Here is a 26,476-nt window from a genome sequence, read left to right on the forward strand (position 1 = left end):
CGCGGTGCACGCTGGGTACGGTAGTTTCTGTCCCGGCGGGAAAGAGCGGCGGCGGTGGTGTCAGCCCGGGCGCCGCAAGGGGGTCAAAGGACAACAAGATGGCGGCGTCCTGCGGTGCGAGCTGGGAGGCGGCGGCGCTGCAGTGAGAAGCCTAGACGCTGTGTGCGGGGAGCGCTGCCGCGATGCCCAAGTACTATGAGGAGAAGGAGGAGGACGGGCGGGCCTGTGCGGGGGTGCGGGAGGACCTGAGACAGTGTCTGCTCGAGACCTCCTGCGTCACACAGGTACGGGGGGGCGGGGCCTGCTGAGAGACCCCTGGCGTCATACAGTCAATGCGGGGGGGGGGGCTGGGCGGCCCCTTCCCTGTTACCCCCCAGTGAGGGCCCAGGCCGGGACGCTGCACCTGACTCGTTGCCCCCCTGCAAAGCGGTTGGGTCCTCCCGGCTGCACTGAGCCTGGCTCCCCTTCGACAAGGGGCCATCTACTAAGAGCAGCGAGTCGGCCCAGCCTGGACTGATGTGGGTGAAACAGTCACTGCTCCTCCGAGCCCCGTGGAGTTGGCACAACTAAAAGGGAAGAGCCGGACACTCTCTTCCCCATCTGCCATCCGCAGAACCGTCCCAACGAGTTACACCTGTACAGGTCAATGTATTGAAGCCTTGCCTTTATTTACACACGTGCGACCCCGCTGAAGGCCTTAGTGCCCCAGCGTAAATGGCAAACAACGTGATCCATCTACCTCAGAAGGGTCACTGGCTGAGTTCGCCCACCTTACATTGGAAATTGGTTCCAAGGAGCCTTGGAAAGCCTGATTTAAAATCTACCAGGCGGCACATGATGGTGATAAAACTAATAAAATATTATTTGTCTCAGGCAAATAACCAAGCAAAGGAAGAATTCAGAATTGTAATCCCAGGGGTTTCGCTGTATGCGTTTTGACTATTAACATTTTTGACTGTTGCCTCATCTGAAAAATGTGGGGAATAATACAAGAGTATTGTTAGACTTAATGTTTGTTAAGCACTTCCAAAGTGAAAATCCTATAGAGCGCTTTGTATTATTATTGGATCAATAGGTTTTAGAGTAGCAGCCGTGTTAGTCTGTATTCGCAAAAAAGAAAAGGAGTACTTGTGGCACTCTAGAGACTAGCAAATTTATTTGAGCATAAGCTTTTGTGAGCTACAGCTCACTTCATCAGGTGCATCCGATGAAGTGAGCTGTAGCTCACGAAAGCTTATGCTCAAATAAATTTGTTAGTCTCTAAGGTGCCACAAGTACTCCTTTTCTTTTTTTTATTAGATCAATCTACTTTATTCTGTCTTGGATAACATATCGTCTAAACTTTATTCTGTCATTGGTTGCCACCTCTCGTGATGTCTTGCATGACAGAACCATTATTATATGATATATCACATTATGAGCTGTCAAGATTTGTGACTTTAGGATTGTAATTTAAAGGGAACTGTAATGCTCATTTTGACATTCAGGAGATTTTGAAGTTGCTAATAATCAATCTTCAAAATATAATACCTTTTTCCCTTAGTCAAGCCTACCTCTTAGTCAAACGAAGGCCTGTTCTACACTGGGAGCGGGGGAGATCGATCTAAGTTACGCAACTTCAGTTATGTGAATAACATAGCTGAAGTTGACACCGCGGTGAGTCGACAGCTGATGCTTCCCCATCGACTTTTCCCGCACCTCTCGCTCTGGTGGAGTCCTGGAGTCAACGGGCGAGCACTTAGCAGTCGATTTATCGTGTCTAGTGTAGACACGATAAATTGACATCCCTCTCCACCACCCCCCCCCCGCTGGATTGATCCTGCAGGTAATGTAGACAAGCCCTAAATCTCGGTAATACTGGAAATAAAAGTGCTCTTTATTTTGTTTGCTAAATTGATCGTTAGTATATAAACTGTCAGTATCAAAGCTACAAACGCTAGTGAATATCAAAGAAGAGAATTCATGGAAAGTCAATGTCAGTAGAAGAATTAAAACGTCTTTAGATATTTCAGACCTTGTGATTATTTCCAGACGAAGTACCTCCAGAGCTAACACTGTAACTAGCTGGTCAATAAAAATCAAAGAATTTGCCACTTCAGGCAACACCACCAACGTGAGATCACCATAACCTTTTATTCCTTGTATAATAGGCTATGGAGGCTTTGTAAAAAAATCCTTGTACAGAGAGACTTGCGCTGAGTGAAACTGCAGAAAATTTAAAAAACAAAGCAACCAGGTATGAAATTTTGAGTGGTGAAGTTTTAGACCATATTTTCAATTACATAGGATAAATAACCTGAAAGGGCCATGCCCACTATCTAACATGAGCTAGCAATAAATCTTTTTTCCTGTTGAAGATGGAGCCTCTGAGTAGGTTTATATGCAGCTACTGAAAATCTATAAACACTAGATATAGCCAATATTTACCTGATCGTTTTCTATTTTAAAAATGCAGATTGTTCTACACCTGAGCTTTTGTTTTTGAACTGCCATATTTGCATCTAAAATCCAAAGGAGAAATGAACTGTTAATGTTTGTAAAACACTCTCTGAACATGTGAATTGCTACATATATGCCAAGTATGCAAATGGGTTCAATTGCTGTGATGGCATTGATACTTAAATTTCTTTACCAACTTACTGCTTGAAAACGTGCAGTGCTCAGTATATTATCTTTATGGACATCTCATTTTAAATAGACCAGAAAATCTTGCCCTCTTTCATGATAAACTGAAACTTAGAAACCTTCCTGTATCTTGCATTTGAGGGAAAATAGAAGAGAAAGTGAAATGTAGGAATGAGAATTCCACAATGATTTATTTACTTTGGAGGCACCTACAATAGAGATAAGTATAAATAAACAGAATCATTGTAAGAGAAGATGTGTGTGACCCCTAAGAATCCCTCAGTGCCAACTGGCAAAGGAGAAAAGGAGTACTTGTGGCACCTTAGAGACTAACTGGCAAAGGGTTCACTCTTCTGTAACAGTAACTCTTGACAGACCTGCCAAACTCACTGCTTTCCATAAAAGATGTCATGTGCCATCTTAAATTAAAGCCAGAAAACACAGTGATCATAAATATGCTTGTGAAATGTCTGTACAGATGCAATGTAAAAAGTTATATATGTACAGTGTAAAGGAAATATGTTCCTACAGTCTGAATCAAGGCAGAGTTGACAAAGAGGTATGTACCAGACAAAAGATTTTATATCACCTGTCTGCCGCAGTTCACAATGTAAATTAAGCATTGTTAGCCAATACAATGGAAGCCCTCTTTGTATACAAAGTCAGCATGGGGATGTGAAGTCAGCACAATATGGAATAAACTTTGTGGGGTGCCAGGGAGGTATCCTGACTTCAGTATCCAATAATTAATTTTGGGGGATAAAAGAGAAGGCAAAAGGACACCTCTTTATCCTGCACCTGAGGACGTAATCAGTCAGTGGGATTTCATTCATGAAAACAGGATCCTAACCTGCCCTGGTTGGAAACACTACAAAAGACATTTTGGGTGAGATAAAATTCCTTAGTCAGAAGGTTAGCCTGCTAAGTTATCATAACAAGAAATGTGAAGGCTAGAATTGCCCAGTGGAGGTTCTTTGGGTGGCTAACAGGCGGGAAGTGTCAAGGAGGTGATACCCAACTAAGCACCAACAAGTCTCTCTCTCTCTCTCACTGGAGGCATGGGCTCACAAGGTAACTCACAGTCCTGGGCACCCCAAGAAAGTGTCACGGTGGGTTAGCTTATTGTGTGTAATCATGAGCTGGGAAAATGTGAATTGAAACAGAAATGTTAAAATTTGATCATACAGAACTTCAGGTGTGGTAGTGTGATTTTTTTCTATAAAAGGTCAAATGGTTGTGTTAGAAATTCTGTACCGTTAATAAAATTTCAGTTTATTGAAACAAAAAGTTCATATGGAAAGCTCCCACCAGAGATGGCACCCTTGCTTGGCTACTTGAATAGGAACCTCAGGACTGAATAGAAATAGAGACTGAAAAAACTTTCATCCATTAAAGGTGGTCCCTTCAATTAGGGTTGAAGCACATTAGCAGAATGTTGTAGGGAAGCTTGCCCTGCTGCTGTCTATGTTGTATATGTTGTGTAGATAAGTACAAAACTTCTGTCTCCAAGACTGTCTTGTTGACACCTTTCACCAGCGCAATTACCCCTGTTTTGTTTTCTTTTTGGTCTTCTGGTGATGATAGCTTGCTTTTAGCATTATGTTAAGTCCAGTTTGAATAAATCTAAAACCCCTCAAAAGATGTGTATCCAGTTAGATTATTCTTCTGTCAGGGTGGATTTGATTTAAATCAAACTGATTAAAATCATGATTTAAATCACTAGTCAGGAAGACTCTATTTAATCATGGATTTCTACATTAAAATGCATTCTTGCTGGTTGTTTATAACCTTAGTACATATTCTTCACAACTCAGAGTTAGATGTAGGTTTCATTTTTAGAAGGTACACACTATACATTTTTAAAGTGATTTATTTTGAAAACTTTTCAGATTAGTTTTACAGCTGTATCAGAAAATGAATGATTGTTTGGTTATTTCATTTACCAAAGGTAATTGAAGCAGATAGTTCACCTCCCAATGACTTCATAAAGATCTCCAATTCAACAGGTTAATCGTTAATATTTGGAGGATTTTCTTGCCAGGCTGCATTAGGAGGAGAACATCACCAGACACGCATTTAAATTGTTTTATTTAACTGAAACAACAACATTATGTATTCTGGATTTTTTTTCTTCAACTGCAAACATATAATATTTTAACAAAACAAGCCTATGAATTTTTGAATTTAATTAAACATTCAAGTTTTTTAAAATCGGGTTTCTTTTTGTTAAAATTGTTTTAACTAAAATAGTTAATTTTTTTTAAACAAAAATTAAATAGACTATGTCATCCACGTCAACATGAGAAACTTAAAATATTGGCTTCTGCAGCTAACTCAGTGGTCTTCACCTTCATTTTCCTGTTTATTCATAATCTGGAAAAGAAAAACAAGCTTTCCTGCTTTTTCAGGTCTCAAATGCTTTCTCAATTTGGAATGAATTAGTCCAAAGGAAGAAAATACTCTTTCTACACTGGCAGAAGAAGCTACTGCTGTTAAAAGAGAGATTATCACTTCAACAGTCTCTGAATCCAAGTTCTTAAGTGATTTCCACCAGTTCACTTGTGTGACTTTCTTTAAAACATAATCAGCAAACATATATTTCTTGAATGGTTCACCCTTAGCTCTGAAGTTTATTATAGTTGGCATTATGGAGGGATGACTGCTGGATATCCATGTCATAGCCAACTCCTCTTCTTCATCAGTTAAGATTTGACCCTGGTACCGAGTATTGAGACTATTTGCAAGAAAATGAGCTGGAGTTAGTGCTTATCACATTCGTTTTTTTAATGCTTGTAATTTAACTCTGTCATTGCATATTTCTCTTTTTAAGATCTTACTCAGTTCCTTCCAACTTTTCAACAACATCAGCAATAAAACAGCTATTTTCTTGCATTTTGTTTAAGGCTACAGAAATAGGCTTCAGGGTCCTCAGCATGTATTCAACATTTCTCTTAAGCCCAATGTTGAGAACTTTGGCTGTGACCGTGCCATCTCTTTTATCACGATTTTGTTCACAAACTGTCCTCAGATTACACCCGTTCTTGATATAGGGCTCAAAACAGACCTCTACTGAGTTCCATTGCACGTCTTGGGGGAGAGTTAGCTTGGTTCCTCCCACTTTTTTCAGAGCAGCTGCTGCAAAGTGGTTGTTATGGAAGTATTTTGCAATTTCAACAACATTAGTCTTTATTTCTGGAACACTGAAGTCTTTGGCTAGGCGGTGCATCAAATGAGCACTGCAACCGTATGTTGTTAGCTTGGGACTCTCTTCACTCTCTCCTAAATTTCTTCTCATCTTGGATACATTTGCAGCATTGTCTGTGACCAAGCTGCGTACTAGATATTTGAATTTTTTTTCATAGTTTGTTATAGCTTTTACTGCTACTTCTTGTAAGTATTCTGCTGTGTGTGCATTTCCTGATGTTTCTGTAAGGAAGACATTCCCTTTTTCTGTTGTCACACAAGCACATACAACAGGATCATTGTGGACATTGCTCCACCCATCAAGACTCAGGTTAACAATTTCACCATCTACATCTTTTGCACGCTGCTCCATTTCTCTTTCATACACTTTATCCAGCAATTTGCCTGTGACATCTGCTGGTACTGTGACTGTATTTAATGAGTGAACCATGTTAATGAAGTGTGGGTTCTCAATCATACGGAAAGGAGAGTTTGTCGCATAAACAAATCAGGCAATTTTTTCATAAATGACCTCTTTTTGTAATCTGCTACTTCTTATCACAAACTTGTCTGTTTGTTTCTGGATGATGGAGGTTTTTTTTGTTCTTTTTTTTTTTTTTTTTGCTACAGGTGATAGATATACTGTGGCTATGTGACATACATGATGTGACTAAAACACTATCATTGGCAGATAACTCTGAAACTATAGAAAAAGATGGTGATCTTGAAGGTGGATAGTCCTTCAGAATCCTGTATGTTGAGGATGGATTCTCCTAAACAAAATAAGTCAGTGCAGTTATTTAATTATTATTACCATACTGCTCATTTAGCATTCATTGACACTTAGTACTACTTTAAAGGTGAAATTGTAAAAGTAAGATCTGCCTATTTCAGCCATTTATTTTTTATCACAACTGCATCTAAAGTAACATAGAGTAACAACTATATTTTTTGCTCAAACGTGAGAATTCAAGAATAGTCCAGAGAGAAGACAAGCAGTCTCTAAGAAAGAAGTATGAAATAAAAAAAGTTTACCAACCTGAAGATCCTGCACATTCAGGATGTTTGTGTACACAGAGTCAATCCCTTACCTCTCTCTAAAGATACAAAGTTTCAAAAAGTTCATCACAAGAAAGATGTTTCTTTCATCATCTTCAACGCAGCTTCTTCCTGAGAAGGAACACTTCTCATTATGTTGCTTCATTCGGGAAACCAGACCTTGCATTTCTTTGTTGCACTGTTTGCATTTTGCACGCATGCCTGTTTTACCCACAGGTAGAGGAATTTAATTAAAATATCCCCAGACTGGGTCTCTTTTATGGCCTGCTGCCATTATAGGTTTTCCCTTCTAGTGTGAGAATGTATGTTAGATCTCAAATCAATGAAGGCTACACTCGGAAAGACCTCAAGACTTCCGGAATATGCTGCTCAAACAGTTTCACTTCTGTTTCTACTGCCTGTCCCTCCCTTCTCACATTTATCTCCAGACTTCTTCTCCTTGTCCAGATCTATTCCACCCCCAACAACCTTCTATTCATTGAACTTTTTGAAACTTTGTACTTTTAGAGAGAGGTAAAGGATTGACTCTGTGTACACAAATTTGCAGAGAGACAATAGGGTTGAGGTCAGTTATTTCTCACCTCTGTATATTTATTTAAAAACATTTTTGCTGTTAACAAGCCTGTTATCTCTGGGGACACAAATCCACAGTTTGAGAACTGGAAAACTAAGCATCTCTGATGGTATCTTCTACACCAGGGGTGGCCATCCTGTGGCTCCGGAGCCACATGCAGCACTTCAGAAGTTAATATGCGACTTCTTGTATGGGCACCAATTCTGGGGCTGGAGCTACAGGTGCCAACTTTCCAATGTGCTGAAGGACGCTCACTATTCAACACCTGGTTCTGCCACAGGCCTGGCCCCCACTCTACCCCTTCCCGCACCTTCCTGAGCCTGACATATCCTCCCATCCCCCTTCCCCCCCCAGAGCCTCCTGCACACCACGAAACAGCTGATCGGGAGGTGTTGGGAGGGAGGGGGAGGCGCTGATCAGCAGGACTGCTGGTGGGTGAGAGGTGCTAGAAGTGGGCAGGGGGGAGGGAAGGTGAAGGGGACGGGGGCTGTTGACATATTACTGTGGCTCTTTGGCAATGTACATTGGTAAATTCTGGCTCCTTCTCAGGCTCAGGTTGGCCACCATTGTTCTAGACTGAGCACTGAGTCCCATTGGGTAGATAGAAAGATTAACCTAAATAATCTGTACAGAAGCCCCTGGAACCCAATCAGATTGGGTCCCTAATCTATGAACTATTGGAACTCATTTACAAAACTTTTCTTAAACATTACATGAATATATTTTCTCATACTATAGAATTAGAATTTATAATCCCTATTCCATGATGAGATTGCTTTGAGCTATCATGTATCTTAATTAAAATTATCTTTAGATTGCTTTTTATCCTCAAAAAGCATTTTATCAAAAAAAAATCGAGTTGAAATTAAAAAAAATCAGATTTTTTTGATAGTTTTTTAAAAAGCATTGATTTTTATCCATCCTGGTCTTCATTTTACTGATGCAAGCACATGTCTTGGGAGTGGGGGGAGGAAGGGAAGAATTATTATCCGGACTTTCACAATTCTCAGTTCCACTTACCTGGAATTTACCACAGCAAAGAACACAAGTTAAAGGACCTTGGACAAAGTTTCAACAGTGTCCACAGGACTTTTTAGAGGTGTGTTGTCTGTAGTGTCCTTTCCACTGAAGAAATACACTGGATTTTTATTCTGTTATGTTTCATGTGACAGGAAGGAAAAAGCCCCAGACAATGCTTGAAGGAAGGACACTGCAGAAGTTTGCAGGTTTCTTTTTTTGAGTGCAAAAGGTCAATGGTAAGTAATTGGTTTGATTATTTTTTAGTCTTTGTTGCCAGTGTATTTTTGTTTTTATATTATTTTTTTCTTTTCTAAAAGATTCTGATGAGGAAGAAGATACCATTGAAATTAATCAAATTGACATCACTAAGTAGAATAGCTCCTTACTTGTTATAATTGTAATTGGTCCTTAATAAATGTTAGCTCTTGTGAACATTAGTAGAGCACATCTTTCGCACTCAAGCAAAACAAGGAATTAGGTTGTGGGTATAATCCAACAAGATATTCATATTTAAATTGGAAAAGGCTCAGTGTGACAGCTGCAATAAAAATAGGAAATGATAAACAAAATTGGGGTTATTTTAAATATGAAAGATCAATAGGTAAAATAGCTTTTTAATATTTAGGATTGATATTTAGCCATGCGTTAATCTTATCTATTTGAGATCATGGGAAGAAACAGAACTGGGGGACATTGATTTAAGTTTAGAGGAAACTCACTGAGGGATCATTTTACTGTGGTATTGGACTTCTGCTTTCCACTTGAAGTTTTGTAGTTTTACTGTAATGTACTTGGGTAATAATTGGATGACTGTTAATTTAAGGAGATATAAGTCAGTTTTATGATTGAGTGACAAACTCTCCTTTTGGAGTGAGCGCTCAAGTACCACAGCATACTATTATAAATACCTACCTTGATAGAAAAGGAGGAGTTTCCCCAGACTGGCTATGAGTTTCTTGTATGGAAATGTTGACCTATGCTGTCATAAAGCTTTTTTTTTAAAATAGGGTAGAGACAGCAAAGTTGATATCAAACCATTCCACACATGATGGGCGCACAGCCTGTTTTTGGTCTTAACTAATGTGTTACTTTGCTCTATAATGAATAAACCCTGATTTTAATTTTAGATTAAGGAGGGATGCAGAAATAGAACATACCTAAGATCTTTCATCCCACTCTGCTGCTCTAGTCTCACAGCCTTCAACCCCTCTCCAGTGGAAACTGTCTTAATTCAACTAGAGAGGAAAATGGAATTAAGCTAGAAATATGCTAGAAAAGTGTCTTCAAATGTCTTATTTACTCTCCAGCATGTCTACAACAACACTGTACCAGTCTTCAAATATTTCTTATTATAGTTTAGTATGTAACAAGGACAGATCAAAAGGACTAGGTAGGTGGTTCTCAAACTTAATTGATTACGCCCCTCTTCTTTGTGTCTGTAGTGGTTTATGCCTCCCCGCCCGCCACACAGGTACGTACACGGATTAGAAAAAAATCAACATGCACCTCTCACTAAATATTAAAAACAGTAAGGCATTGATTCAAACAGAGCCAACGACCTATTGTAACAGTAAAAGCAAACCTGTGATTGTGGCCAATGCTTAGAATTAAATGTGCATACCACATTGTAGCAAACGGATTAATGTATAGATGGCAACGGCTTTGTTAAATGCTATGCAAGCTTAACAGAAAACTGTCAAAATGCACAGCACCATCTGAGGACCTGATACGTCTGGAGGAATCAGCTTTGCTAGTTATTCATTGCTGTGGGTAAAATGTGAACAGTAAGGTTTTTTTTCCCACCTCAAGCACCTCATGCCCCCCAGAATACATTCCCCACCCTCCATCCCAGAGAGCCTCATCCCCCTGTTTGAGAACCTCTGGATTAGATTACTAGAAAGGAAAAGAGTGAGAGATTATGATAATTATATTTAAATAGGAATATAATAGAAAAGGCTGTTTGTGTGCTTCTGCTTAACCTGTCCGTAATATAGGGGGAAAAGACATTTGTTGACCAATTAAATTAAAAGGCAACAAACTTAAAATGGAATTTTAAAAGATTTTGTATTCTGGAATTTTACTATCTCAGGGTACTAGTGAGGCAAATAATTTAGTACATTTTTTTAAAGGATTTGGCACTGCATGCAAATACAAATACTTTTAACATTTACACTAGATTAAAATGATTAGGCTTTTTCAGTTGTCATACTTCAGGACATAAGAGATCAGCAGCTGGGTAAAGAATAAAGTATGCTTCTGGGCTAGCAATTAGATACACAAATGGGCAGGGAGTGTACACGTTCTTCTCCCTCCACATGGCATGGTGACTGTTGTAATATGCTCAATCTTACGTTTACCTAACTTTTTCTTGTGCTATAGCAGTGAATTCTAGTTAATGATTTTGCATAGTAGTAATCTATTCCTCAAATTTAAGTGTGTAGAACATACTAGCTGAATTATTGTTGGATTCAAGAATACTCAGTCATCGCAACCTTGAAAATAGAAAACTTAAGCTCAGAGGAACTATGCCAGGCCAAAATAACATGGCCCTTCTTGCTGCCATATCTCTCTGCAGTGCTAAAAACGATCTACTGTACAGCAGCTCTCCACTCTCAGCTTTAGGAAATGCTGGTGTACAGTAAATCTTTAGGCTTTTTCCTCCAATTATATATCCATGTATTACTTCCCTTAGATATTAGCTTGCATTTTTCCTAAATTAAATCTCACTTTATTTTTTCCCATATTTATAGACACTGTAGATTCCTTTTTATATTACCCCAGCCTCACTGGTGTTTGCAACACCTTCCATTTTAGCTTACTCTGAATTTGCTGTGTAGCACATTCTCCAGATCATGAATGATGATCAGTAAGATAAGACTAATAAGTATTCTCTACAGTGTCCCACGTACACAGCTTCCTCACTCTCGCAACTCTGTTATGCCACTTACTATTATTCTGTTTATGATCCTTCAGCAAATCTGAAATCTACATGATAGTGCTAATCAGTCACCTAGTATTAATTATGAGTAAGATTTCTGAAGATAGTGCTACCATGTACTGTCACACCAGTCTTGTGTCTCTTTATGGAGAAACCATTTATTCTCTTCATTGACTTTTTCTTTACTGTATCCTTGTTTGTAAAGTGCCAAAAATAGAAACACAGGTGCTTCAAAGCAATTCTAATACTAGTATTTTACATTTTGCAATATGTTGACTTAATTATTCTTCAATCTTTAGTTGGATGGCAGAGCAAGATTCAGAGGAAGGAAGGGATACTGAAGCCTTTCTGAAGAGAGCCAAGCATGGGGAATTGTGGGTGTATCAGTGCTTTAAGCAAAATACAAAGACTAAAATAAGAAGAGTAAGTCTGCTGCATCCTCCCAGTCATGAAGTATTCTCATGGAAAATACCTGCTTTCAAGAACTCTGATAAATTAATGCTGGCATGCACCTAAAATACTAAAAAGAAAACGAACATTAGGCTGGCAGTTTGGAGTGATATGAAATGCCCTAATGCATTTTAAATAAACTATGCAAAATCCAAAGTAAGCTGTAGCAATCGTTAGCTGAGTCAATTTGTTTTGAAATTGAGATTTCCATTCAGTTTTTAGGTTTGTAGTTTTATTTATCTAAAATCATAAAACGTTGTCAGAATGAAATATTATAAAATGATTGAAATTGGTAGGCCGCTTGAGTAATGTTCTGCAGTATCATTCAGGAAACCTAAGATAGGTCTCTTGTTTCCCAGGTTGGTAGGGCCAACATACACTGAATGTACAGGTTAGCCTCTGGGGAAGAGAGTGGCTTATATTGCTCAATAGTGAGTTGTTCCAGTTAGAGTGCAATTGGTACCTGTCCAGTCCCCAAGAACTGTGACATCTCTTAATCTCTCCACAAAATTCCCTTTTTAATATGTTGGTTGGTGTAAGTTCATTCATACATTGTAGCCTTTCACTACTGAAGAGCTAAATTAAAGTTGGAATTACTCTTAATAGATAAAATATGTCTGTCTGAAAGTGATTGTTCTTTTCGAAAAACAACCACTGCTTTTAAGAGAAATATAGTTCATCTGACCAGTACTAGTGTATAGCTGAAGACTTGCATATGAGGAGTAAGAGTAATTAAATGTCATGTTTTTCACCCAGACATGCAGCTGAAGAGATATCGGTTGTCGTTTTTATCATACTGTGCTGACAACAGCCTCTAGATTCCTTTGAGGTTATGCTGGACTTCCCCCTTACTACCCAAATAAACATACTTTACATACTTGACCACAATTCAAAATCACATTTTTTCTTAACTTCTTATTAAACATTAATTATGTATCACAAACTTTATAATTTTTTGGGTTTTTTGTCTTATTTCCTGCATTCTTATTCCTTTCTGTACTCTACAATGTATATATGGGTGTGTAATTTTCAAATTGTCATTCACATTCATTTAAATTATGACTGGTTTTCTATGGTAAACTTGTTTTTTAAACTCTTAGCATTTCCACATGTTCCTTTTGTACTACTTAATTCACAAGTTTGTATAATTGCATAAGTAAGTCATAATGTAGTTCAACTGGAAGACCAAACTATAAATGGGGAAAAAGAAAAAATGTGGGGGGTTTTTGTTTTGTTTTTTTTTTTTTTAAATCAAGGATGTCTCCTCCCAGTGCCAGATCTGTCTGTAACATGTAAGTATTGGAGGATGTTCTTTATGATATATGCTGCCTAGAGTTAAGCATTTCACAAGTCCAAAAATAATTGGTCAGTTGACTTGTCATATATTTTAAAGCACTAATTTATTAGAATGGGAACAACAGTAACAAAAGAGAGGAAGACTTTGTTTCTAATAGGCTTAGCTCAGATACTTACTCCTAATTACAAAAAAAAAATTACTTAACTGAGTTATTTCATCTTAGAACAATGAAAGACCCAATGAAACCAAGTTCTAAAAAATGAAGGAAAGGCACCATAATGCAATCAAAAATGTAGGCAACCACCTCCATCACGTTTTTCTTGCTGGAACATGTGACGGCACAGTAACTCCTCACTTAACATTGTCCCAGTTAACTTTGTTTTGTTGTTACATCACTGATCTATTAGAGAACATACTCATTTAAAGTTGCGCAATGTTCACTTATAACATTGTTTGTCTGCCACCTGCTAGTACAGTACTTTGTCTACTACTTGCAGGATTCTCTGGAAGAGCAGCCCCTCGGAGCTAGCAGGTGGGGGTTTGGAACCAGGGTCGGCCGGTAGCCCCCCTATCAGCTCTCCTCCACCACCATCACCACCACCACCCAGCGCCTCCTGCCTGACAGTGGGCCCCTGCGGATTAGGACTCCCCACTCCCTCCATGCGCCTCCCACCCGCAGCAATCAGCTGTGTTGCAGTGTTCAGGAGGCTTGGGAGGAGGAACGAGGATGTGGCACGCAGCCTCCCTGTGCCTCATGCCCCCAGCAATCAGCTGTTTCGCAGCATTCAAGAGGTTGGGGAGGAGCGAGGACGCAGTGCGCTCAAGAGGCGGGAGTTGAGCAGGGGTGGGGCCTTGGGTGAAGGGGTGGAGTGGGGGCGGGCCGGGGCAGAGCCATGGGTTGAGTACCCTCCAGTACTTCAGAAAGAACAGCAAGAGAAACAACCCGAACAAGCCACCCTCTTTCACCTTCTGACTCCACCACCTCAACCAAGCTTCACAAACATCACTGCTGATTACAGGATTAAATTGTTTAAAATTTACACCTGTATTACATTGTTTAAAATGGTTTAAAACTTGTACTGTATATGTATATAATGTCTTTTGTCTGGCAAAAAAAATTCCCTGGAACCTAAATCCACCCTCCCTCCATTTACATTAATTCTTATGGGGAAATTGGATTCACGTAACATTGTTTTGCTTAAAGTTGCATTTTTCAAGAAAGTAACTACAACGTTAAGCTAGGAGTTGCTGTATTTGAGTGTGATCAAATAATAGGTGGTCAATTGGCATTTTTTTGACCAGTTTATCAAGCCTAATATTGCCACTCAGTTTTCTTAAAAGAACGGCCATGCTGGGTCAGACTAAAGGTCTATCCAGCCCAGTATCCTGCCTACCAACAGTGGCCAATGCCAGGTGCCCCAGAGGGAGTGAACCTAACAGGTAATGATCTAGTGATCTCTCTCCTGCTATCCATCTCCACCCTCTGACAAACAGAGGCTAGAGACACCATTCCTTACCCATCCTGGCTAATAGCCATTAATGGACTTAACCTCCATGAATTTATCCAGTTCTCTTTTAAACCCTGTTATAGTCCTAGCCTTCACACCCTCCTCAGGCAAGGAGTTCCACAGGTTGACTATGTGCTAAGTGAAGAACTTCCTTGTATTTGTTTTAAACCTGCTACCCATTAATTTCATTTGGTGGCCCCTAGTTCTTATATTATGGGAACAAGTAAATAACTTTTCCTTATTCACTTTCTCCACATCACTCATGATTTTATATACCTCAATCATATCCCCCTTTAGTCTCCTCTTTTCCAAGCTGAAAAGTCCTAGCCTTTTTAATCTCTCCTCATATGGGACCCATTACAACCCCCTAATCATTTTAGTTGTCCTTTTCTGAACCTTTTCTAATGCCAGTATATTTTTTTTAAGATGAGGGGACCGCATCTGTACTCAGTATTCAAGATGTGGGTGTACCATGGATTTCTGTAAGGGCAATAAGATATTCTCCCTCTTATTCTCTATCCCTTCTTTAATGATTCCTAACGTCCTGTTTGCTTTTTTTACTGCCGCTACACACTGCGTGGACATCTTCAGAGAACTATCCACGATGACTCCAAGATCTTTCTCCTGATTAGTTGTAGCTAAATTAGCCCCCATCATATTATATGTATAATTGGGGTTATTTTTTCCAATGTGCATTACTTTACGTTTATCCACATTAAATTACATTTGCCATTTTGTTGTCCAATCATTTATATCTATTCATGAGAGTGGGATTCCTTTACTTCTGTTCTTCATGTAGTATGGCTCCAGGGGGACCAAACCAGGCAATTTGCCGCTTTATATACCCTTTTATCCAAGCCATGGTCCGTCTTGGTAACAAAACAAGATTTATACCAGTAGTTAAACAAAGTAAGGCTCTCACAAAACATACTGTAAGCAAAACTTAGGGTTACCCAAAAACTAATTTCTGAAAAAGGCTTCTTAATACGCAATACTTAACTCTGTATGTAATAAGAAAACTTAACAGTTTCTCAGAGCTCTTTCAAGGGCATGTACTTTAAAAACAAACATAAAATCCCCTCCAAACTGCATTGGTTCCCTAACCCAAACATCTTTGCTGTGAATAGTTGTACCTTACAACCAGGGCACCTTTGTACCCAAAATATAGAGAGGCATCATGGGGAAATACTGTGACAACTCTTCATATTCCTTTCATGGAAGTTTAATGCTGCAGAGATCAGTTTTATCACATTTTGTCTTTCACCAAGTCGATCTGAGTGTAAAAAGAAATGTCTCTAAACACAAGATAAAACAAGTAAGGAGATTCATGAAATTTTAAAAAGTACTAGCTCAAAAATTGCTTGGTGTATGCAATATTCAGTTAAATTAGTTATATACCTTTAGATAGTTATTTTCAGTTAACGTTAAAGCAGTTTAAAAGTAGCTGCTTTATATGGGGGAAATCTTTTGGAGCCCTTTAAAGGCCAAATAGCCTCAAAAATTATAATTTAACTCTTAAAATGGGGGAAATCAAAGTAATTTTAGCCAACCTGATTAGTAAACTAGAACATAAATCAGGAAATGAGTGTAAGGATAAAGATAGCTACCAGTTTTTGCCTACCTCCTCTGATGGATAATTAATACATACACTGCTAACTGGAAGGCCAGCCCCAAGAATGGCTAGATGTTTTTAATGATAAAATGTCTTTTTAAGCGTTTGATAGTTTTTGAAATAGATAAAATTTGGTGGTTTTGTATAAGAACTTTAAACAGTTTTTCTTATGGAGTTTTCTTCTATTTTTAGATGGATAGTATCTATCTTGTATTACTCAAATTACTTGAATTTCGTGCCAAAAAAATAAAAATTCTGTGCACGATATTTTCAAAATGCAAATTGTATTTGTCAGTAAATAAATGTGGCAGCTCCAGCATGGCAGTGGGGAGTACAGGCCACTGGCTGCATGAAGCTGGGAGATCAACCTGCAGCTCCCTCCCCAGGACACGGACTCAGGGGTGAGGCTGCCCCGACACAGCGCAATGGCTGGGCCTACCCCAGAAACACCCTGGAGCATTGCCCCTCAGCACCAGGTGTGAGCAGGCAGGCTCAGCCTGGCAGGATCCAAGTGAGAAGGGGCTTAGTGTGGGGGGATCCAGATGGGGATTGAGAGGATTCTGTTTAGGGCAATCTGGGTGTGGGTGGCTCAGGGGGGGGGTTCAGGTGCAGGAGGGATCTGGATGTACAAGGTCTCATTGGTTTCAGAGTAGCAGCCATGTTAGTCTGTATTCACAAAAAGAAAAGCAGTTCTTGTGGCACCTTAGAGACTAACATATTTATTTGAGCATAAGCTTTCGTGAGCTACAGCTCACATCATCGGATGCATTCAGTGGAAAATACAGTGGGGAGATTTATATACATAGAGAACATGAAACAATGGGTGTTACCATACACACTGTAACGAGAGTGATCACTTAAGGTGAGATATTACCAGCAGGGGGAGGGGGGAACCTTTTGTAGTGATAATCAAGGTGGGCCATTTCCAGCAGTTGACAAGAACATCTGAGGAACAGTAGGGGGTGGAATAAACGTGGGGAAATAGTTTTACTTTGTGTAATGATCCATCCACTCCCAGTCTCTATTCAAGCCTAAATTACTCGTATCCAGTTTGCAAATTAATTCCAATTCAGCAGTCTCTCATTGGGGGGTTTTGCATGCAGGGGCAATGGGACTGCAGAGGGGTCCAGGTGAAGGTGGTTGGGGCTCAGCTGGGGCATCTGGGTGCTGGGGAGTGGGGCTTAGTAGGGGTCCAGGTGCAGGGTGGGATGAGGCTTGTCAGGGTGAGAGTTTGAGGGGGAGGCTCAGTGGGGGGTGGTCTGGATGCAGGGGTAAGGGTCCTGATGCAGGAGGTGAGACTTGGTGATGCGGCTATGTGTGCAGGGTAGTCAGCAGGGGGTGATGTGGACGCAAGGGTGGGGGTCCAGATGCAGAGCCCAGCTGGTGGGTTTGGGAGTAGAGGGATAGGGCTCAGCAGGGGGATATGGATGCAGTAGGGCTCCGGATGCAACGGGTGAGGCTTGGCAGGGGGGTGAGGGGTGTTCAATTCAGGCAGGAAGCAGTCCGGGGCGGTGCAGTGCTGGGGAATTTCTGTGGGTGGTTCTGACCCAGCCCTGGCCACTCCTTGCAGGGGAAGAGGAAGTCCTATCCTGAGACTAGCAGGATAGGAGCCACTGACCTGGGTGTCCCCAGCCACTGCAGCCCCCCCCCCCAGTGATTTACTTCTCTGCCAGCTGTTCCAGGCACCTGAAACAATATGTTAGCGCTGCTGGGGAGGGGTACATGACCACACTTGCAGCTTCCCTTTGCTTGCCCATCACAAAGTCATTTTTCTGTGGGTAAGCAAAAAAATCTGAAGGGGATGTGAATTCTGTGTGCGCATCATTGTGCAGAATTCTCTGAAGAGTTACATGCTATGTGTGGTGGGTTGGACCCCCTCGTTCTGGAATGCCACCTGATGTGCTGGGGTTTAACTGAGCCTCCCCTGTTCAATCAGCCTGGGCTCCCTCTCCCTGCTTTGCTGAATCAGGCTCTTCAGCCTCTTGCAGTACACACACACGTAGGGCCACATCCCGCTGCAGACACAGACTGAAGTCAGCTCTGTGCGAGGGGACTCCCCCAGCATTCACATGCACAGCCCTTTTTGGGAGATAACCCAAAATAATATTGCCTTGCGCTATATAGAAAAATCTGCACAGTGCAAGCTCATAAAAATCTGCCCTCTTCCTCAGTGTGAAGAGAGTTGTGCACACTTCTCCCCCACCCCCATCTACCAGTTAGAAATTATATAAACTGAGTTATATTATAAACAAGAAATACGTTTATTAACTACCAAAGGTGGATTTTAAGTGAATCTAAGAAATAATAGACAGTACGAAGTCAGTAGAGATTACTGACCAAATAAAACTGAATATGCAAACTAAGTTCAATATACTTAAGAAACAGGTTACAAAATGTAAATTCTCACCCTAAATGTTATTTTAGGCAGGTTGCAAAGTTTCTGTGGTTCAGAGTTCCAGTTGTATTCCTTTTCAGACTGGACCCTGTCTCAGTTGGATTCCCCCCCTTGCCTTTCTTCAGGTGGCTTTTGCAGTCTTTCTTCTTGGGTAGACAGCCATGGCGAGAAGGAGGAGGCCCCTTTGCATTTACATAAGTTGGGAATCCTCCTTTCCCAAACTTGACCTCCCTTCTCTTCCAGTGGAAAGTTACAAGAAGTCCCAGATAATGTTTAGTACCTGGTGACAAGACCCATGTCTCTGTAGGGCTGTGGCAGCCATTGCTCGTAGGCTGTCTCCAGTGTCCACAGGCAGACTAAGCTCTTTCACAGTCCATTGTCTCTGCTAATGGCCCATTAGCCTTGTCTGGGTTTTTCATTGTTGTACCCCTGAAGCATAGGGGTTGGGTGGGGTGGGGACAGGATGCGACACGTAAAGTAACACATTTCAAATACAGATACATAGTTAATATTCCTAACTTCAGATACAGAAAGGATACAGGCATACAAATTGGATAATCACATTCAGTAAATCATTACCTTGCCAATGATACCTCACATGAGCCATCTTGCATAAAGTATATCTCAATTAGGTCATGTTCATATCATAAGCGTATTTTCATAAAGAATATGGAATGAAACATCACAGTATGTATAAAACAAATTGACACAATGCTAGGCAGCATGTGCCTCATTCCCTTATTCTGTAGGAAAATCTTGGGGTGGAGGAGAAGATAAGGCTTTGTTATATCTAACTTCATATCTTAAAGTTAATCAAATCTTAGCTGTGGCAGTCACTGAGGTGGTGTATATGACTTGCTGAGTCAAGGGCACCCACATGCGAGTGCTGTGCCACCATCTCTCTTAAGGGAGGGGATTGTTAGTCTGAATGCTTTAGTTTAGATGACTGCACCTAACTCGGGAGGCAGGGAGGCAGTCTCCAATGTGCCAGCTAAATCATTCAAGCTTCTTTTAAGACCAACACCATAAACTTCATCTGGAAATCGTTTGACAGACAGTTCTGGCAGAACATGAGTAGGTAACTGTTACATTATTTTCAAATATACCGTGGACCCGAGGTTGATCAAATATTTTTAAATTTTAATAGGAAAATATTTGCAATTTGAGATTTCATTACTTCATAAATACTTGGTTCCTTGAGGTTAGCTTTGTTTTGTATCATAGGAGTCTAATTTGCACTTTATTTAGGACAGGACTACTTACTGTCATAGTTTCAGAGTCTGGAACCAGAACTGCTTGTTAGACTTTCTAGGACACCATAGAAACATGAATATAATATGCATTTTTAAATTACTCTGAATGCGGATTTACTCAAGAGATCAGAATTGCTACACTCTAATCTTGGGTAACATAATGTTCCGTTTAAAAATATGTCTAATTACATAACTGCCCAGGAGATTTGAACCACTCTGCCATGGCTGAGAGCTGTTCAAGTTTCTAGGTAAAACATTTTTAAATTTGTAAAAGAAGCAGAGTCCTGTGGCATCTTATAGACTAACAGACCTATTGGAGCATAAGCTTTCATGGGTGAATACCCACTTTGTCAGACCCAACACTCCCTGCCTGGCACTCTCCACCCTCCAGGCCTGGCTGGCCCCCAGGACTGACCTGCCTCTCCTGGTATCTGGCATGGTGTCTTCTTGAGGTAACACGGGGGGGGGGGGGGGCACACAGGGTCACATGCCCCCCCCCTTCCGATTTCTGCCATGGTTCGCACCAGAATGTGGCCAAAAGCAGCCTTTTGGAACCATGCTGGAGAGAAGGGACGGGAGCTGCTTATAGCCTCGCTGGGGGGAGTGGGGGAGAGACTTGTTTCATTTTAAAAAGTTCTAGCCTTCCCATTGACTCTTTTGGCCAGGTGCCCACTCATTTCCTTTTACCTATGCATAGCAGTGAGACTTTTAACCCTTTACAGGTAAAGCAAGTAGAGAACAGCTGCTAAGAGGGATTTTATAGTTAACTGGCTGGCTGGGTCCATAAAAGGGAATGACTTCCTCCCCCATCCTTCATTTATCACAGGTTCAGAAGGGTTGTTGTTTGTTTTTAGAATCAGTACAGTTGTCTCCACTGTATCTGATAGTAATAATGCAATTACGTAATAAGAATTAGTTTAGGATGCAGATTTCTAAAGCACTCATCCTTGGCCTAACTCCTATTGATTTCAACAGGAGGAAAGTCAGGCAATGTTGGGTGCTTTTGAATATTCCAGCCATATATTATAAATTTTAAATAAATATGTAGGTTATCACTACATCTAATTTTCCCGTGGTGTTCTGTCTATGGTCCCAATCCTGCAAACACTTAACAATGCACTGGAAGCATTGTTATGCTATACAAAGCACACAAGATCTTTTATAAGAGAGAAGGCAAATACACCATATTTATTGAAAATACAAGAGTTAGCATATGTTTTTCAGCCACACACACATATACATCATGCACACAGTCCTGCCAGTTGATGTTTTTATAGTTACCCAGTCTGGAGTCTGGATCAATCTAGTGGCCAGCCAGATTGGTTGCAGAGGGGAGTCGGGCTTTGTCAGTTGCGATCCGATGCTCCTGGAGTAGTAGCAAGACGAACCCAAAATCCCATGGCAAAGCACCCTATTCTTATAGTTCCTTTTCTCTGTTGAAGTCTATGGATTTTGCTGTGTCAGTTTGTGACAGGTTACTTCTTAATTGGTGTTATCTTCTGATGTAAACATTCCAATACACCTCTGAGAGGGTTATCCTGTCCTGATTCCGATTTAATCAATTGTCCTATCTTTAGGGGTGCCAGCCTTCACCTCAGGGTCGTCAATTTGCCCTTTCTTCATTATGGATGCAAATTGATGATTTTCTGCTGTTGTTAAGTCTCTTTAGTCCTTTTTCCTTGACCATCTGGCTATAACAATGGCCTTCACACCTTATCTTTTGCTGATGCATACATTCCTCATTCACACAGTCTTTTTACAGAGACCTTTGAGAATACAAACAGTGTAAGTTTATTTTGAATCCCCTTAACATAGACACAATACATGATCCTGTCTTTTACTTACTAAACCTTAAAACAAAGAAATGTACATTTAACTAGAGTGCCTAATTTGTAGTACATATAGGAAACCATAGTAGACATTATAACTTATCCTAAAACAAAAGGGTGACCATAATCAGTCATAAGGATTGTTCTGGTCTGTCCCTGCTTTAACATCAGTACAGACACTGGCAGTCTGTCAGATGCATTCCTACCATTGTCCCAGAGGGTCATTCCTTTCTGCTATTCAAAAAGGATGGCTGCTAAAATGAAATCAAGACATACATTATGACAGGCTTCAGAGTAGCAGCCGCATTAGTCTGTATCAGCAAAAAAGAACAGGAGTACTTGTGGCACCTTAGAGACTAACAAATTTATTAGAGCATAAGCTTTCGTGAGCTACAGCTCACTGCATCGGATGCATAGAATGGAACATATAGTAAGGAGCTATTTATACATACGGAGAACAGGAAAAGGTGGAAGTACCCATACCAACTGTAAGAGGTAAGAGACAGAAGGAAGTAATTCCAGTAATTCCACCAAGGTTTTTGGTGAGATAAATCACACAATTAAATCTCAATTGATTTCTGATGGCATCACAGCCAGCCCAGAACTGAAAGTTTCTTATTTTTACTGTTGATTTCTTTTTAATAGGAATCTAACAACAGTCAGGAAAGAAACGGTAACTAAATACGGCCAACTGCATGCTGAAACTGTGAAATTGGCCTTTTGGGAGTACTGAAAGTCAGTTACTTCTCCCCACTTATTTACAGGCTGAAGATGGTTTCTTATTTCATAGATTCTAATTTTAAAATGTGTTCTTGTAAAATGATGCTAATTACTCCATTGTATACTTTCTTTTTAATTCACACTGGGGGGGGGTAAGGTTTATTAATAGATTATTGTTTTGTGAATTTGGGCCAGGGATGTGTTTTCCACACAAGTTTTTTATTGGGGGGATCGGGGGGGGGGAGAGGGTCATTATTCAGTTGATGTCTGTTGCAACATGTCTTGGTGGTTTTTACTCACATACCCAGCTGTATTCCTTCAATGACTGCTGCAGGGTAATCAAGGGGGTTGAACAATACTACTGCAGTTTGTAAATATGGAGGTCTAGGTCAGAGGAGACCAGTTGTGGGTCCTTGGCATGGTGGGCACAGTGAGAATAAATGGGAAGAGTGCTTCAGACATGGATCACAGAACATTACTTGTCTAAAATCCTTTCTTTAGATTCATGTTTTTCAGTACGAGGATAGAATGTATACAAAGCCCTTTATGGCTTGAGTCCCAGATGAACTGCCTCTTTCTCCTGGCAACTGAGATCATCAGAGACCTTAGAGCTGAAATTCCTAGATTTATACTTATGGCTGCTGGTAGTGGTGCATACTCAGTGAAGAGCCCCCTACTTTGAAACTCATTTCCCATCTTGGTCTGACAGAGCACATGTTTGATGATCTTCTGGCTGTGCACTCAGGCTTTTTATGAGCAGATGGCCTGTTTTGGAGGGACTCTTTCTTTTTTTATGGTAGACATGGGAAATCTGTTTAGTGATTTTTTTTGTTTGTTTTTAAGAGGATTAATTTGAATAAAGTTTATATGCATTTTTAAACATGTATTGTTTCTTAGTTTAGATCAGTGGTGTCCAACTTGTGGGCCTCAAGGCTCTAACCTGTGGCTACAGGCAAATGTTAAAAACATTTATGTTTTATTATCAATTGAAAATAGGCTCTCCGAGCTACATTCTGTGATTTTTATGTGTTTGAATCAGCCAAGTCAATGCAGAGAGACAATATGAGGCCTTGCCTACCACCACTTTCCCTGTAGCCCTAGGAGTAGCTTGGGTGTGAGCCATGAGTACTCTAAGCAGCTCCACAGCTGCCCTGCTGACTGACTGCTGCATCACAAGAGAGGGAGGAGCTCTGGTTGCTCTATTGCCTGTTTTATTGTTGTGCAGTGGGTGGAAGAGCAGGGTATGAGCTCTCTTGGCTCTGCCTCAACTTTGGGGAGCACCTAGCAAAAGATGGCTCCTTCCTCTGCACAGTTGCTTAGGAGAAAGGAAAAGAGAAGCTGAGAACAAACCAACAGACAGTGATGGCTCCCTGATTCTGCTCCAGTTGGGTTAGAGTAGCCTGTGGCCTGCTCTATCTTGAGTCAGCAGCTGGCAACAGTCCTCTACAGGCCATTCATATCCGCTGGAGATAGCCATATACATTAGAACCTCAGAGCTACAGACAGCTCAGGAATGGAGGTTGACCATAACTCTGAAATGTTTGTAACTCTGAACAAAGCGCAGTGTCTTGCTGTAAGTGTCTACCCCATCAGTCAGGTGGGGAGTCCAGATGTGCCTACCTTTAAGATGCAATACAGGCACAGTACAGTACTTGCTTTTTGTGTGTGTGTGTGTCTCTGCTGCTGCCTGACTGGTTACTTCTGGTTTCACATGGTGTCTGGTTGACCATTCAGTCTGTAACTCTGGTGTTCGTATCTCTGAGGTTCTACTGTAGTAGTATACTCCAGCCACTCTTCATCCCGACATGTTCCCTGCACACAGGAGCTAGCTGTCAACTGTTAAGGGGAATCCACAGCAGGTGACTTGGGGGGGAGGGGGTAGAACCTGCTCCATTTGTATTCCCTGAGCTATGCAAAGGAAATTGAATAAGGCAGAAAGCTTACCTTAAAATATCAATTGTGGCCCCTTGAACTTTTCAAAATACAGTACAACCCTTATTATTTGAGCCTCCATTATCTGGCTGTCTGTATTAACTGAACTAGGTGGTGGGGCTGACAGCTGTGTTATACCAATAAAATAAAAACCAGCAGGATCTTATTAAAGGGGATAAAACAAAATATCACATTTATTGTGAATACAAAAAGAATTGTAGTAGGCAATCAGTTATAGCTATAACATTTCATCCAGTTTCACATTCATTCACACGTTCGTTCATACGCACACACGGGTTCTGCAGCTGCTGTATAGTTACCAGTCCTGAATGTAGCTTGAGTTCGTGGCTTGGGTTCGTAGCTTGTGGCTGCTAACTGGCCAGGAAAGCCGGGCACAAGGAAGAGCTGGGTCTCTGTTGGGCATGCACCAATGCCCTTCCATGTTGGCAGCAGAATGTTGCCTTCAAAGTCTTCCTTCTCACCCATCCTTTTTGTAGGCTTTAGTTTGAATCCAGAGTCGATTGGTCTTGCTGTGTCACGCTGCCTCTGGGTTTGGTGTGATTGATCACCTGTCAATTGCAGACATGACTTTCAGCCTAGGACCTGGCTTTGATGTTTCTTCAATTGTACTTTTGTTCTTTTCTTTTGAGGGTGGACTCCTCTTACTTTGTCAGGGCTGTTGTCTGCATCTTCAGCTTTTGGGTGTTTACAGTTTATTTCATCAGGACAGGCTGGGGCTGGAGGTTGATTCCATCATCCATACATACCTCATTCACACATCTAAACTAAACTAACAAGATTACAGCAGGGTTTTGCAAAAAAGAAGGTTGTAGCAAGCTTTTACAAAATGGAGTGAGCGTTTTAAAATGGCGTTTGGAACAAGTTAAAATGGAGTTTGAGTTACAATATGGACAAGTGTAATGGCAAACAGTAAACAGAAGTTACAATATAGATAAGTATAATGAATGACAAACACTGAGCAGAAGTTACAATGTTGAAACCGTGTACGTTTCCGTGATTTAAGCAGCAATTGGATTGAAAGTGAAACTCAATTAGGCAGTTATTGGGGTAATAAACCAATAAACCAATGTTGTTTCATTCATAAAACTTTGCTTATGAAGTTATATTAATAAAGTGAACAATTAAAAACAATTTCATTGATCAGTTCTACAGCTGGAGCCCAGCTGCTGCCCAGGGCTGACTGCCGGAGCCTCGCCCATTCTCCTGATTATCCAAATTTTTGATTAGCGGATCTCTCCCTAGTCTCAATTAGATTGCATAAATGGGGTTCCACTGTAATATGTTTGGCCTTTAGCTGAACAAGTTTATAGATACTAAGTTCAGAAAGGACCATTCTGATCATCTAGTCCTACCTCCTGCACAATGCAGGCCACAGAATCTCAGCGACCCACTCCTGCAAAAAAACTCTCACCTATGTCTGAGCTATTGAAGTCCTCTAATCGTGGTTTAAAGACTTCAAGGAGCAGAGAATCCTCCAGCAAGTGACCCGTGCCCCATGCTACAGAGGAAGGTGGAAAAACCTCCAGAGCCTCTTCCAATCTGCCCTGGAGGAAAATTCCTTCCTGACCCCAAATATGGCAATCAGCTAAACCCTGAGCATATGGGCAAGATTCACCAGCCAGATTTAATAATTTTATTAAGGTAATGACAGGTTTCAGAGTAACAGCCGTGTTAGTCTGTATTCGCAAAAAGAAAAGGAGTACTTATGGCACCTTAGAGACTAACAAATTTATTTGAGCATAAGCTTTCGTGAGCTACAGCTCACTTCATCGGAATGCATCCGATGAAGTGAGCTGTAGCTCACGAAAGCTTATGCTCAAATAAATTTGTTAGTCATTAAGATAATATTGAAGTAAAAAGAAAACGGTACAGAGTTTAGGCATAGAAGTTTCTGGTTATCAGGGAATAAGGTACAGATTATCAAGGGGTGTGAAGTTCAGTTTAGGAGCGGGTGACGTAAGGAATACATAATCTGCAATCTCCCCGATTGAGGGTAAAAGTTTAACGGGTCAAAGTACAAACATTGAGATATGGGGGTGTGTTGTCCATATAATGGCTAC

General features: G+C 40.7%; 1 protein-coding gene across 1 annotated transcript; it reads left to right on the top strand.

Moving 5' to 3' along the window:
- Positions 1-15: 15 nt before the first annotated feature.
- LOC119859643 (cytochrome c oxidase assembly factor 5) lies at positions 16-12,797 on the top strand. The gene is made up of 3 exons (XM_038411965.2): positions 16-284; positions 8,614-8,697; positions 11,699-12,797. Exons 1-3 carry the CDS (start codon positions 183-185, stop codon positions 11,738-11,740), a joined length of 228 nt encoding a protein of 75 aa, XP_038267893.1. The 5' UTR covers positions 16-182; the 3' UTR covers positions 11,741-12,797.
- Positions 12,798-26,476: the final 13,679 nt, after the last annotated feature.

This window comes from Dermochelys coriacea, chromosome 1, assembly GCF_009764565.3.
Source record: "Dermochelys coriacea isolate rDerCor1 chromosome 1, rDerCor1.pri.v4, whole genome shotgun sequence".
NCBI classification, from domain to species: domain Eukaryota; kingdom Metazoa; phylum Chordata; order Testudines; family Dermochelyidae; genus Dermochelys; species Dermochelys coriacea.

Coding starts and splice junctions, on each gene's coding strand:
- LOC119859643 (XM_038411965.2), top strand. CDS start 183: ATGCCCAAGTACTATGAGGAGAAGGAGGAGGACGGGCGGGCCTGTGCG. Junction 285..8,613: donor AGACCTCCTGCGTCACACAG/GTACGGGGGGGC, acceptor TTCATGTGACAG/GAAGGAAAAAGCCCCAGACA. Junction 8,698..11,698: donor TTGAGTGCAAAAGGTCAATG/GTAAGTAATTGG, acceptor TTCAATCTTTAG/TTGGATGGCAGAGCAAGATT.